At 50.3% G+C, this 14,672-nt stretch overlaps 1 protein-coding gene across 3 annotated transcripts in view; it reads left to right on the top strand.

The window, feature by feature from the left end:
- Positions 1 to 5,973: 5,973 nt before the first annotated feature.
- Positions 5,974 to 14,672, top strand: part of EIF4G3 (eukaryotic translation initiation factor 4 gamma 3) — a 146,023-nt gene continuing 137,324 nt past the window's right edge. For all 3 annotated transcript variants that reach the window (XM_059487645.1, XM_059487646.1, XM_059487647.1), the window contains exon 1: positions 5,974 to 6,491. In XM_059487645.1, coding sequence (XP_059343628.1) covers positions 6,325 to 6,491 — 167 coding nt within the window. In that variant the 5' untranslated portion in view covers positions 5,974 to 6,324. The remainder of the gene's footprint in view (positions 6,492 to 14,672) is intronic.

The following is a 14,672-nucleotide window of genomic DNA, read 5'->3' on the forward strand; positions in this document are numbered from 1 at the left end:
TCATGACTTGAATTTTCTTATAGCAGGAGGGTCTGCATCCATTTATTTGTGCTCTTCTCCCTGTCTACACCACTGAGACTGTCCTGTGCTGACAAAACTGAGCCATTGAGCCTTTTCCTAGCCTGTGCTTGGTGACCTATGCCTCTCTTGGAGGCTAAATCCAGGGGATTTTTGCCCAAAAACCTCACTCTCACTGCAGGTGGCTCTTTGCTTTCCATCTCTATGGCATGGCCCCACACAGCTCCCTGGCAGGGAGGTCTTTCCCAGATGCTTTTCCTTCCTCCTGGGTGAGTTTTTGGCTGGCTGGGCTGCGGTTGGATCCAGCGGCACAGGCCCTGTGCAGGTTTTCCTCCAAACTCCCTTATTTATGGCTTGGTGATGCTGGTGGGATGCTGCCAGCTCCACAACAGGCCAACATTCACTCTGAACAGATGCTCCATGGCTTCAGCAGGCTTGCCCAAAAAATGCAAGGCAGGACCTGGACTGCAGGCTCCCTGCAAGCCTCACCCCTGGGCTGATGGTTATTACCACACCAAGTGCTGGGTACTCCTTTGCTGTTTAACCTAGGAGTTGTTGGTACTTTGGTACTGGTTATAGTTTATTTAGGGGGGATGTTGGTAGTGTTTGTTTATTCAGTGTCATTGGTGGTGAATCCTTATCTGGAAGCTTGGGGTAGGTGGGGTGTTGTTGGTTATGGTCTTGGGATAGGGTTGGTTGTGGTGGTGGGACTTGTTATGGGGGGGGGTGTTGGGGTTATTAGCAGATGAGGGGACGGGTTTGTTATTGGGGGCTGGATTTGGGGCAAAACTAGGAGGCTGCAGCCCACTGGTAGCAAACTTTTGGGGCTACAGAGTGCTTCTGCTGCTGGCACGGGCAGGACTGAGCCAGCAGTGAGCTGGGGACATGGGTGTTGCACAAATAAGACATTAAAATACATCTCTGACTGTTTTTACCGTGTTTTCTCGCCCAGATGGAATGGAAATGTAGTAATAGCCCTCACTCTCTGCTTGCTCTGTCGGTGTGAGGCCCTGGGCTTCCTGCAGCGCTGAGAGTGGCCGTGGCCGCCGTTGTTTTCCCTGAGATCCGCCTGGAAATGGCGCAAACCCGCAGAGGGCGGTGGAGCCGAGAAAATCGCTGCTGCACATCCAGGGCTGGGCTGGCAGGAACCAGCGATGTTACCCGATCCCTGGTTGGGCCTGGATGTGGCCCCACGTGTTTGAATTGTGGTGGAATACCTGCATTCCTAGGGAAAGAGAGGAACAGCGTGGGTGTAAGGCAAAGAGGAATAGAGTGCGGCTGGGTGAGGGTGTTTTCCCAGCTGCAAAGCAGCAAGGAAGGGAGCACAGGCGTCAGTCACATGGAGATGCTGTTAGAAGTGGTTTAACCATCCAAACAGGAAACACTTTGGCTCTCTGGGATTTAGTTGCAGGGAGGGACCAGGCAGGTGATGGTTCAGGGTTAGGAAGGACTTTGAGGGTGACCATGAGCTGTGTTGTGGTGGGGGACACCGTGGTCAGGGACAGCCCCAGGGCAGGAAGGACTCTGAAGGTGACCATGAGCTGTGTTGTGGTGGGGGACACCGTGGTCAGGGACAGCCCTAGGGCAGGAAGGGCTTCGAGGGTGACCATGAGCTGTGTTGTGGTGGGGGACACTGTGGTCAAGGCTGCCCGTGCTGGGTGCAGGTAGGAGGAGTTTTCCTCCCTGGGAGGCTGCGGGCACAGGGAGAGCGGGCAGGAGTGAATCACAGAATCACAGAATCACAGAATTTTCAAGACTGGAAGAGACCTATAAGATCATCTAGTCCAGCCGATGTTCTAACTGTTCAGCTAGATCATGGCAGCAAGTGCCACATCCAGTCTTTTTTTAAATTCTTCAAGGGATGATGCCTCTACCACCTCACTGGGTAAATGATTCCAGTTTCTGACCACTCTTTCTGTGAAGTATTTCCTTCTTACTTCTAACTTACATCTAGCTTGACGCAACTTGAGACTGTGTCCTCTTGTTCTATCCGTTGTCGCCTGGAGAAAGAGGCCGACCCCCAGCTCACTACAGCCACCCTTCAGGAAGTTGTAGAGAGTGATGAGGTCACCCCTTAGTCTCCTTTTCTCCAGGCTGAACAACTCCAGCTCCCTCAGTCGCTCTTCATATGGCTTGTGTTCCAAGCCCCTTATTAGTTTCGTTGCTCTCTTCTGAATCATCCCGCTCTGTGCCAGCTCCTGGTGTGGGCTTGCCTGGTCCTGGGTGGTATTCGCTTTATTGTGCGCTCAGCTGTGCCCTGGAGGGCTGAGTCGTTGTTTGCCGAGGGCTGAGCCCGGGCAGGGGGAAGAATGGGGAAAGCTCCAAGCAGGACCTTTTTTTTTTTTTTTTTTTTTTTTTTTTAATGTTGGGTGTTTTTTTTGTCTGGAGGGTGTTGGAAGAGGAACAGTGGGGGAAAATCAGGAGAAGTCAAAAGAGGGAGGTGCTGCTGTGCTGTGCTGGGTGAAAGCAGGCACCTGGAGCATGCTGGAGCCTACAAACAGAGCTGGAGATGAGGGCTGTTCATAGGATCGGTGGGGCCAAGAAGGCTGGTGAGAGGCTGAACCCAGCCATCTGAACTGCCCCTCTCCTTCCTGCTTTGTTCCCTGCAGGTAGGATCTGACCCCTGACACATCTCAACAGTACTGAGGTCACCTAGTGGAACAAACAGATTATACAGCCAAAATCTCCCCTGAACAAGTCATACCTTCCTGAAGGCAGGAGGATGGGGAGTGGGAGGTGGGGAGCAGGTTCTAAATCCCACCTTGCAGCTGGGACCTGCTCATTTCACTCAGAGCCAAGCTGAGTCAAGGCTGTATCTCCTCACTCCTCACTCACTCCCAGGACCATGGCTTTGTGCTTTTCTCACTTTATGCTCTGCTCTTCACGAGCATCCCTTCAGGGGATACCCCACTCCTGTGTTTTCTGAAGTTCACCAACAGCTCCGGCATTCCCACTGCACTCTGTGCTGTGGGGTTGTGTCTCTGCTGTGGCAGGTACAGGAGACACTGTGGGGCTGGAAAAAGGGCTGGTGGTGCTCTGAAACAGGAGCTCAGCACTGTAGGTTCCAGCTGCCCACGGTGACACATCAGTTCCCAGGTGCTAACAGAGCTAGCAGGAAAAAGAGGAGGAAAAACAAAATGGAGAGGCGGCAAGAAGGGTGTGAATCCAGCTGGAACTCGCTCAGGCTCCAAAATCTGCAGGATTTGTTGGCCAAATCATCCTACATAAGGTAGAAGGGAGACATATCTGCTTTTTCTTCTCAGGAAAAAATAAAAAGAAGGGGAAAACATGGCTGGGGAGAGACTTTGACTCTGGAAGGGCTTTAAGGCAGAACTGGGAGCATGGCTCCTTCCCCTGGCCAGCACATTTTGGGAGCTTCAGCAGACAATATGGTGAAAATGCCATTTTTTTCCTTTCTAAACAGGCAAAAAGTGTTAAATGCAAAGATCCTGGAGTTGGGAAGCTCTTTCGCAGCTGTGTTTACAGGCAGCTATTTCTGTAGAACAGAGGCAGCCATGGATGTCAATTTGCTTTTGAGATGAATTTCCTTCCATGCAAAGGGGGGTGGCTGGAGAGGGGCTGTGCCAGGAGGTGGTCATGGAATGGCACCAGCCCCCCAGAACACACAGCTCTGCTTGTACCCTCCAAATAATAACAGCCAAATCTTAACCAGAATTGTCTCCCCAGCAGGAGAGGTATTCTGTGAACACAGCAGCTCTCTGGGATGCTGGGAGATCTATTGGTACCTGGGCAAAGCCCATATCATGAGAGAAGTTCCTCCTTTGACTCCCATTTTTGGGGAGTGGAGGAGTATTTGGCCTTTCTTTTTGGTGCTCCTTATTTCTCTCTTCAGTTTTCCAGGTGGGGAATTATTTAATGTGGCAGGCTGAAGGCTGCTGAGGAAAACTGACTCAGAAAAAAACAGTCACAGCCCCCCTCTAAATATTTGTTCCTGGGTTCAGATAGAAATATTCTGAAGTCAGGATTTCTTTACAGGCTGGCAGGTCTTGGTTGGGCTCTTTCCCCTCAAAAAGAAATCTGAGTGTTTGCTATTTCCCCCCGTTTCCCACAGGCAGTGTGAGGTATGTATGAGCTCACTGCTCCCAGGTATTTCCCTTACCCCACGCTGAACAAAGAGCACAGAAAGGGACACAGAGCAGCACATCACCTTCCCCTGCTGCACTAATGCCTGCTGGCACTGCAGGAGGTGGCTGTGCCCTCCGGGTAGCTTGTGAGTAAATGATAAAGTATTCTAGTTGCAGGGCTGCTTTTAATGGAGACCTGTGTGGCAGCTCCCAGCTTTCCTCCTGAGAACACACCTCAGAGGAGGGAGAGCTTTTGGACTCACTGCAATCCTTGGGTGTCCTAAACCTGTCCTGCACAACCCCATTGTGATTTATATTTAATATTCAAAATTATTTCTCTGCATATAAACAGGACCATTGCACAGACAAGGATGGATGAGGCTTCTCAGGTTTTCTTTAGTGCACAAGACCTCTTCTCTCAGCTTGTGGTTGTACCAGCTACTCTCCAGGTGCCTGAATACACCACCATGAGAGCTGTTCACTTCAGTAAAAGAAGCTTTTCACGTTTCAGGCTTTATTTATGATTGAAATAAAGCATTATCTTCCTCCTAAACTTGCAGCTGCTCAGAATTTGCAGCAGATGGGACACAAATAAGCTCTGGGAAGGTTTCCTAGAGCAGCACCCCAGGCTGCAGCAACCTGTGGGCACAGGGAAGGCGCTGGGAGCATCTCCCTGGGACGTGCAGCATGGCAGGAACGCTGGAAGGTGCCAACGGGTTGGAATGAGCCCTCGGCAAGGCAGGACAAGTCAGGACAATCTGGCAGCTGCTGGAATCTGTTCTGAGGTGCGTTTTATCTCCCTGAGATGGTACAAACCACCTCAGGTGCTGCCAAGCTCAGGTGGTGGCCGTGAGGAGGGTTCTGCAGGTTAGGTGTGAAATGGTGAGCGTGGTGGTGGGACTACCCTGGGAGGGTGATGGCTTGGTGTGACCATGGGGTTAGGTGGACGCGTCTGCCCACAAGGGCAGGTCTGGAGGGACCCCATTGCCACAGGTGGGCTGTGTCCCTCACAGTCACCCTGTCACCCTCAGGACTGTCTGCCCTCATGAGGGGCTGCAGTGGTGGCCCCTGTCAGCTGCCCCGGGAGCTGGGAATTGGGCCTGCGAGCTGTAGGGCTGGTAACGGAGCTGGGGGCGAGGTTTTTTAGGTAAGTCCCTTCCTCAGGCCCGCGGTAGGGTGGATACTGTGGGACTCCTCACAGCCAAGGGGGTCCTAGACTTCCATGTTGCATTCAGGGCTGCCGGCCCTCACAATGCCTCGGAGGGGCTGCGGTGCTGCCCCTTCCAGCCCCTTCAGACGCCAGGAATTGGGGCTGGGGGTGAGTTTTGGGGCAGGGGAAGCCCTCAGTGGGGTAGCTGCTGAGGGACCCCAGAGGGCCACTGACAGCCTCGGGCCAATCCCTCACTCTCAAGCACTGCCGAAGTCTCTCCGAGCAGAGCCGAGTGTGCTCGAAGCTGTGCCCGAGCCGATCCCGAGGGATTCCGAAAATCGCCGAGAAGCTCCGAAGAGCTACGAGCGGGGCGGGATTCCCTCTTCCGAGTCCCTCCGAAGCCTCCCGACCTGTCTCACGCCCTCGCCTTCCGGAAATAACCGAAGTTTACCGAGCGCGGGGGTCACGGGAGGTGCTGGGCCGAGAGGGGAGGGAGAGGGTACAGGGCAAGGCGCTTGCGCGCGCGAAAGCCTTTCCGGAAGAACCCGAGGTTTGCCGAGCGGCGCTAGCAGACGAGCGATTCCGGAAAGAGCCGAAGATTGCCGATCACAGGTGGGCCGAGCGACTCCGGAAAGAGCCGAAGGTCGCCGATCGGCTCCGGGCCGAGCGGCTCCGGAGCGGCCCGAAGGCGCCCGAGCGCCCGCCCGGCCGGACAGCTGGAGGCGGCCGCAGCGCCATGTTTGATGCTCCGCTACTCCAGTGAGGAAAATCCGCCGGCATCGCCCCCGAGCCGCCGCCGCGAACGGCTCCGCTGCCCCCGGCGAGGGCGACCGCGACCCCCCGCCGCCGCCGGCTCATGAGCAGCGCGGCCTGAGCCGCCCCCCCTTCCCTCCCTCCCTCCCCTCCCTCCCTCCCTCCCCGCCGGCCCCTCTCCCGAGCCCTCCGGGAGGCGCGTTGTCACGGAGACCGGCGCCGGTGCCGGCCCGCCGCGCTGCCCCGGCTCTCCCCCGGCCCGCTCCGCGGCTCCCCCCGGCCCCGCTCCCCGCCGCGGGGTGGTGGCTGCGCTTGGCCATGAGTTTACCGCAGAAGGCGGCTTTGAAACCCGGCGCGGCGGCGGCGGCGGGGACCGGCCCCGGGAGCGGGGCGGCGGCGGGGCCGCCTCCCCCCCCGGCTCCCCCTCACCCGGCGCCGGCGCCTCACCCCAACATCAGGGCCTTGCCGCCACAGCCGCCCCAACAGTATCCTTTGCCCCGGGGGCTCGGGGGTGACTCCCCCTCCCCACAGCGAGCGGAGCCGGGGGGGTGAGGGCTGCGGGGAGCCCCAGGCCTGGGGGCGGAGGGGGGTGAGGGGTCGCGGGGCCCCCCAGACCGAGGGAGGGTTGGAGGTCGCGGGGCCCCCCGGAGCCGGGGGGGGTGTGCGAGGTGGGGGTTGTTGAGGGGTCCCGGCTCTTTTTTGTGTGGCTGTTTGTGTGTGGGGCCCCCTGCGAAGGGGGGCTGCACCTGCTGGGATGGCGCCGGGGAAGGGGGGCCGTGCGCCTCCCCTGTGGGCTGGTTTGGAGGGTCAGCCCTTTCCAGGGGGTCCCTTTTCCCCCTCCCCCAAAGCAGCGGTGACCCCAAGGGTAAACTTTTAATTATAAATCGTTCTTCAGTTTTGCTTCTGGTCCTGCCCAGGTAAGTGCTTTGGTTTTGTTGTTTTTTCCAGGCGAATTTAAACCCAGGTTTTTTTTTATTATTATTATTATTATTTACATCTGTGGACGATTTTCATGTGATTTATTTTATTTTATTTCATTTTTCCTACTCGGCCGGTGGGATTAAATCTCAGGTGGAACGTTTCGCTGAGCAGCTTTCCCTGGCAGGCCACGCGTGATGGGGAGGAAGAGGAGGAGGCTCCCACTCCCCAAAATCCCCCCAGCAAAAGCGGCCGCTGCTACAAAGAGAGGCCGGCGGGGGCTGCGAGTGTTTTTTTAAAGGTCTTGGGTTCTGTGCTGCGAGTAGGCCCCGAGTCAGGAGGGAAATACTGCAGGGATCAGCAGGAAAGTGCCTGCCGGCCTGAGGTTTTGTTTGCAGCGTCCGACAGCATCCCGTGGCAAACTGGCTGTTCTCTCCCTGGAGTTTTTGGGGGGAGTGTGACGTGAAAAACACACTTTGTGAAATATCCCCGTGCTGTGTTAGCCGGGAATGGTGCAGGGACGGCCGGGAGTGTGTTTTGCTATTAATGTTTGGCGGTGTGTTGGATTTTAAGGTGGAAGCGCCAGGGTGGTTTTCTGTGCTCTCAGAACTGTGTTCCCTGTGTATGAGCATTTTCCTGCTCTCACTTTCATTTTGGAGGTGGGAAAAGCCAGCTCTTTTATAACCAGTTTAGGTCCATTGTTTTCTTGAACTTCCGGCAAGAATCACCCCTGCCATGACAACAAATTCGTTGCTTAAATCATGAGACTGTTGACGTTAGGGATTTGTTTGGGTCAAGTGAAAACCCCTGGACGTTCTCTTTGCTGGCCGATTTTTGCCTGATTCGTGGCATTCCTTAATTCCAACCGGTGCTTTAGGAATATAAAAAGTAGAAAGGTGCTGTCAGTAGAGTCAGCGGGGTCGTGGTGAGTAAAACTGTTGCTCGGGGAGAATTTGCTTCGGTTTTGAGGGATGTGCCAAGAGTTGGAGTGGGAATGCCGTGCACGGGCTGTGCCCAGCAAGGTGCTGGTTTGGCTGGGAAGGGGCTCTTTTCTCGGGAAGGTGGCGCTTGGGTGCCCTGACAGGTGAAGTTTGCAGTTTGCCTGGGCTGTCCGAAGCATTTTATTCTCCGTGTGTTGCTGGGGGGACCCTGCTGGGTCCAACGGGGGCTGTGCTGCTGTGGCTGTTCCTTTTGGTGAATGTTGCATGGAGCACATGAGGGATGAAGTTTGGGGTTACTCCTAAAAACAAAAGGGCTTGGAAAGGCTGGATAAGCTCCTAGAGGAGTGGGGCTGCTGTGTGTCCTGTCCTGGGGACCCAACTGACCAGCAGGGACAGAGAGAGGGAGAAGTGTTAGGTGGAAATCACAAGTTGGTGTTATAAAAGTGGGGAGGTTCAAATGACACAGTTTCATTTTTATTTCTAGACATGCCTGTTTTGAAAACATTGTGTTTGACCGATATCTCTCTCCTTAACTCCCGAACTACTGATCTGTGCTTGCAATAGATCCAAACACTTTATTTTTGCTGCTTATTCTGGTGCCCTGGCTGGTTTTATCCTCCACCAAAACCTGTGTTTGATTATAAACAAAAGCTGTTACCTCTCAGTGCTGCTCTGACTGAGGCTGGGAGAGGAGGGTTCATCCCTGATTTACTGGAGTGCAGGGGGTCATCTGAGTTCAGCCTTATTTTTAGCCCTCTTTGGTTTCTTTTTTTTTCTCTGTGTTTTGATACAACTGTTGAGCCACTGTTACCTCACAGCAGATAAAAGAGTTGCAGGTTTCTCTCTGACTTGGGCTTTTTAAACCAAAGCAGTTTCTTACTGGTGAACTTTGTAACTTTGGAAATACCTGTGGTTTCAGACTTAATGTATCATGAAATTAAACGATATCTGTGTAATTGGAAAAAAATCAAAATTGTGTGAGGGAGAAGTGTTTAGCCTGTGCATATAACAAGGCACGAGGGAGGGAAAATTAAAATACAGGGGGAAAAAAGATTTTTTTTTTAGAAAATAATATTTTTTGAGAGAAAGAGAAGCTGGAAAGTGATGGACATGAAGAGCAGAAATGTCTGGATGTGAGATTCATTCTGTTTCCGGCTAAATAGGAAGTTATTGGAGCTGCTGTAAGACAAGACAGACTTGTGAGGAATTTCCTTAACACAGTGGCTTTAAGAAGTTAAATTTCCTGTGTAAAAGTAAGTTGGGATAATTCTGTGGCTCTGGTGGTGGTGAGTACTCAGCCAACCTGATTTCAGGCAGAAACTGTGCTCAGAAGTTGTCAGTATGGATAAACCCTTCAACTGGAGTCTGACCCTTATTTGGGTGGAAAGGACAAGCGAGGGTGAAGTGACACACAGAAGGGATTTTATAAAAAGTAAATCCCAGTCTGCCCTCCTTGGCTTTGACTGCCAGACTGCCTCTGCAGGAGAAGTTCCAGTGAAGTTGCAGTGAGACTTCTTCCATAAAAAGGTGCAGGAACAAAGGTGCTGCAAGGGCTCTGTGGGTCTTTGTGGTTTTACCTCAGTGGCACTTCTGACACATGTCACACTCCACCCTGTTCTTTACTCTCCCACTTAGGAATGGAGTATTTTGGTGTGTCTTACATTAAGCTGTTCTTTTAAAAGTCCCTGTGCTGTGAATAAATTTTGTGGATCAATATAATCAGGTCACCAGTTTCTTCCCAGCCTAGACCTGGGTAAACATTGGCTTGTAAGGGACAGCCAGGTTGATGGATGGCACTTGGGGTGACATCTCCAGCTGCTGGTTAATGTGACACTGGTTAATGGTTCAGTCAGGGCCAAATCAGGGCTGTCTGCAGCTCAGGGCTGCTGTCAGGAGGGTTTTGTTTTCTTTTCCCAACTTCCTCACGTTTTAAGGGAGTTCCTGGTTGTTGATGCAGGCACCAGTAAACTTGACTTCAATCTGGCTGCTTCCATATGGGATTGGGCATCTCTGAAAAATTGGGTGTTCCTCAGGCCATTGCAGGTTGTGGCAGGCTCAGGGTGGGTGTCAACAGACTGTTAATAATTATTTTTTTCTCTTCTTTCTCCTTGTTAATTCCTTTTCCGAGAAGCAGAGAGGAAGGATTGGTGTTTGGGGGACTGACCTCTGTGAGTTCCATCATTGCTGTGCAAGGAAATGTGTGTTTTACTAACATTGCCTCAGTCATTTAGTTTCAGTTTTTCCTGCATTGTTCAGCTAACTGTGCTGTAGTTCCTTTCAGAAGTGCTGTGCTGGTTCCTGCTGTGTTGGGTGGCATCTTCTGGATGCAAGGAGCTTCCCCAAGGCCCAGGAGGAGAGCAGAAAATACAGTATGGCACTGAGGAATGGCTGAGGCTGTGTGGGAAGTCAGGGTGAGTTCCTGGCAGTGCTTGCCCAGTCTTGGGATGCCAGGCCTGCCTTGGAGATCTGGTTAAATCAAGATTTTTGTGGAGGACTGGGTGCATGGGGTTCTCTGTTGTCTCTCCATGAACCAAGAGCTGAGCTGGAGGAGAAAGTGCCCAATAATTTTGCCCAGCAGAGAATCTGCAGCGTGCACTGAAGGGTTGGGGTCTCTGAGAGTTGCTGTGGTACCCTCTGGAAGTTTGGAGCCAATGCCATCCTCCCTCCTTTACTTCCGTTTTGAGTGGTGTTTTCCCAGACAACCTGAGGGAGCAGCTCTGTGCTCTCTGGAGTTTGTCTGTGGATGAGTTTGGATTGAGGATAAGGGATTTAGGCACAAAAGTCAGCTTGAAGAGCCTGGTGGTGGCTCTGGTGTGGAGCACTCCCTGTACAGCTTTGACACCAGCCAGAGCACAGCTGGAAACCTCTGCCAGATGCCAGTGGCAGCCACGTATAGTAGGAGTCCTAGTAAAATATATGTATTGTGTGAGTGTCCTATGAGTTTCAGTAAAATATATGTATTGTATGAGTGTCCTATGAGTTTCAGTAAAATATATGTATTGTATGAGTGGCCTATGAGTCCTAGTAAAATATATGTATTGTATGAGTGTCCTATGAGTCCTAGTAAAATATATGTATTGTATGAGTGTCCTATGAGTCCTAGTAAAATATATGTGTTGTATGAGTGTCCTATGAGTTTCAGTAAAATATATGTATTGTATGAGTGGCCTGTGAGTTTCAGTAAAATATATGTATGGTATAAGTGGCCTTGCCCCAATCCTAGTTGTTCTAGATGGGCTGCAGCTGTGATGTTGTTAATTGGGTGGCAGCTGTGGCTAATGAAGATAACTGGGATAAAAGGGGGTGGGCTGGCTGGTCAGGGAGAGGCTTGGAGGAGTCCTGAGGAAGAAGCAGGAGCAACACTGTTGTGAAGAGCTGCCTGTGAGAAAACCACTCAGAAGGTATGGGACTCTAGAAATATGATAACAACAATATGAATACAACAGCCATGTGTGAGGAAAGTGTCAGGAGCATTGTGGTTCCCAAAGGGAAGGAGAGGTGAGAGGAGGAAGGAGGGACCAGGCTGAGATCAGGGGTATCCCTTGCTCTCTGTTTCTGAGTTGAGGAGGGAATGTTCTGAGATCTCAGCTGGATGAAGGGAAGGGGGCAGAGGTGTTGCCTGGGAAGTGTTTCTGTTTGGAAGTGTTGAAGCTGTGGAGATCAAACATCTTGGGAGGGTTGGAGAAGAGACTTTGCCTGTTCCTCTGCAGGGGAGGAACGAGCACGGACTGGGGAGTGAGTTGCCAAAAAATAAAGTGCCTTAAGCCCTCTCTGCCATCTCCCCTGTTGATGTTCCCCAGCCTTGGCACATCTCAGTGTTCTTTCAAGCAGCAATAGCTTTAATTTATTTAATGACAAAAGTTAATCATGTTAGAGCGCAGATATGTCACTTGACCAGCTTTGTAAGATTTTTGTGGTGAAATCTCTTTGAGAAAACCATTCTAAAAATGTGATTTCAAGTGGCTTATTTTCTTCTCATATCCAAGGACATGATTTTGTATATTCTCTGGCAGAAGTCTGGGTGAGGGTTACTTTATCCATTTAAATATATGTGTATTTAATGAGCAGCTCTGATTTGGGAGCAGAGTTTGTGTAAGAAGTTGTTGAGAGAGTAACAGGAGACTCAGAATAAATAACTTTCCTTTTAGATGTTGGGATGTAGAAGGATTTTAAGCTGGTTTTTATTTTATCTGTGATGGATTTTGTCCATCATTTTCAGGCTGAAAGGCTTTTCTGTTAGCAGACATTGGGATGTGTTGAGCTGGTGCATTTGCTTTACTTTTGTTTAGCAGTAGGAGTTAGCAGTGAAGATTTCCCTTTAGAAGGCAGGGGTAACCTATATTTTCTTTTTCTCCTAATCCAGCAATTTCAGGGCTAGTCAACTGTCAACTTTAGTTGTGTGTAAATCCACTAATATGATTAGAGTTGCTGGAATTTTTACTCTGGGGAATTACAGATGGGGTATCACTGGTTTACAGGCATTGCTTTGGTAGGAAACTTTATCTGTGACTTGAATGTGGTTGCTGGCAATTGCAAAAGCTTTTCTGGAATGAATGGGGAAGAGAAAACTGGTGTTTGTTCCAAGGCATGAACTTGTAGGGGGAGGAGTTGTGTGCCCTGTGCTCTGGAGGAACCAGGGGAAATGAATTTTTCTTGTTTTTTAAGGGAATGCAGTTGATGACACTCTCACAGTGCTGTGTTTTACACTTGCTGCAGTTTCAAGCACTTCTCTGTACAACTTTTCCTTCCCAAACCCTGGACTCCCAAACAGGAGCTGATGATGTGGAACAGCTGGAAGAAGAAAATCGAATGTGTTCTTAAAAAAGAAAAGGATCAAAGGGAGGAGAGCAAAATCAGCTTTTAGGCTAGTGAAATTTTCTGGTGCATGTTATTGCTCTGGTTTATTCTTTACCTTTGGAAGGTGTCCCAGGGCACACTCCCTCTTTTTGGAATAGGTGATGGCACGCTGTTGCTGATGGGACTTGAGTCAAATTGCTGCTGGGCATGGAACTAGGTTAATGGGACAGCGTGATTATTTTTTTTTCTTTCCTGAAAGGAAAATTACATGCTCTGTATTTCTGTTGTACCTGAGGAGTTGCTTTTACCTTTGTTTGCTGTGTAGTTAAGGTGGAGAGAAAAGTATCCCCACACTGAGATTGTATCAGGTTTAAATCCATTCTGCCACCAAAAATAAGATTTTGGTTGTTGGTTGTAACAACGTGATGTTTCCTTTATCTACATGAGAGTTGAAATATTTGTAGAGCTTTAGATAGGCTTGAAAAAAAATCCAAGTGGCTTCCAGAATGTCTTGGAAATAAAGCTTATCCCATCCTCAGCCGATCCTGGGAGCCCTCTCTGAGTCTCTTGGAGTGTTGAATGGGTTGGGACTTGTTGAGGTGCACGAGCAGCTGCTCCTTTCCAAGTGCTTGAGCTCAGCAGGAATGAGGCTCCCATGCTCTGGAGTGAGAGTGTCTGCACAGGAATAGCTGGAAAAGTTGGGAGCACAAAGCTTGTAGCAGGGGAGGGGACTGAATGTGGTGGGAACAGAAATTTCCCTGGAGTTTGCTCTTGTTACTGTGAAAACACTAAGCAAGGAGGAATTAATGCAGTTAAAGGTCTTAAATAACACAGATTTTCCTAAGTTTGGGAAGCTTTTGGAAGGTGGAAACTGATAAATGTTGCAGGGCTGCTCTGTTTGGGGTTGTCAGATGATGATTATGTGGTTTGGTTTACATGTGAGGGTGACTGTGAGTTACTGAGTTGGAGCAGTCAGAGGAGTCTGATTGCAGTGTCTGTGTCACTGGTGATGGGTGAAAATCCATTTCAGCTGGTGCTATGGCTTTGCTAATGGTGGTCTGAAAACTGATTTCCCTCTTTTATGTGTTATTATAAGTCATAGAAGTTACTGTGCCTTGAAACTGGCTTTTCCTGGGCTTAGTTTGTTCTCTTGCCAAAAGGCAAAAATGAGAGAAGTCTTTGGTCTTTCAAACCAAGCAGGAGGATCTTTCTATGTGCATCAAAGGGAAAGAGTTTTTTAGTGATGCTCCTTTCAGCTTTGTTTTTTTAGTCACCTCTGTTCTTGGGAAGGCTCCTAAGGATCCTGAGGAAAGGACCTTGTGAAAAACACCCAGTGCATTTCTCCTGAGGGGTGAGACCCAGCCCTTCTGTCCTGGAGCTGCCACGAGATCTTCCACACAACTGTCAGGTCTGATGTGAAATTCAGACTGAAATCTGGCGTGAAGACTTTTTGGGAGTCTTGAATTCCTGTTTGGGGTGATGTACAGGCTCCATAGTGGACACTGAGTTTTGCAATGTGCAGCTGAATCACTGGGCTGACTCAATGTTTTATGTTGGAAAGGGAACTCAGCAGGGTTCTTGGAGTTGAGGGTGAGCAACCTATGCCAGTTGTTTGGGGGGAATTCAAGAACTGAAACCAAAGAAGCATTTAAAGCCTGCTTCTTGTGACTTTTAATGTGAAATTCATGGTGCACCTTGAACTCTGGAGTGTGCTGGGAAGGGGATTTCAGCAGCTTTAGCATGGCTCATTTGGAAGATGCTTTTGGATGTAGTATTTCTTGAGCTGGTGAGACATCTTGAGTTCTACTTGCTCTGTATAATATGAAACCAGCTTCAATTTGCTTTCTCAGTAGTGCTCATACAGTTATAAATACCTGTCACTGGACAGTCTTTTTCCAAATAATCAGTCTTTCTGGGCTCTGTGTTTTGTATTTTAGAGTTGTGAATGCAAATAATTCAGCTGTCAACCTGTCCAGCTTGAGCTTTATGTTTTTCTTCAGTGTTGTGTTT

The sequence above is a fragment of the Ammospiza nelsoni genome, chromosome 22 (assembly GCF_027579445.1).
Source record: "Ammospiza nelsoni isolate bAmmNel1 chromosome 22, bAmmNel1.pri, whole genome shotgun sequence".
Lineage (NCBI taxonomy): Eukaryota > Metazoa > Chordata > Aves > Passeriformes > Passerellidae > Ammospiza > Ammospiza nelsoni.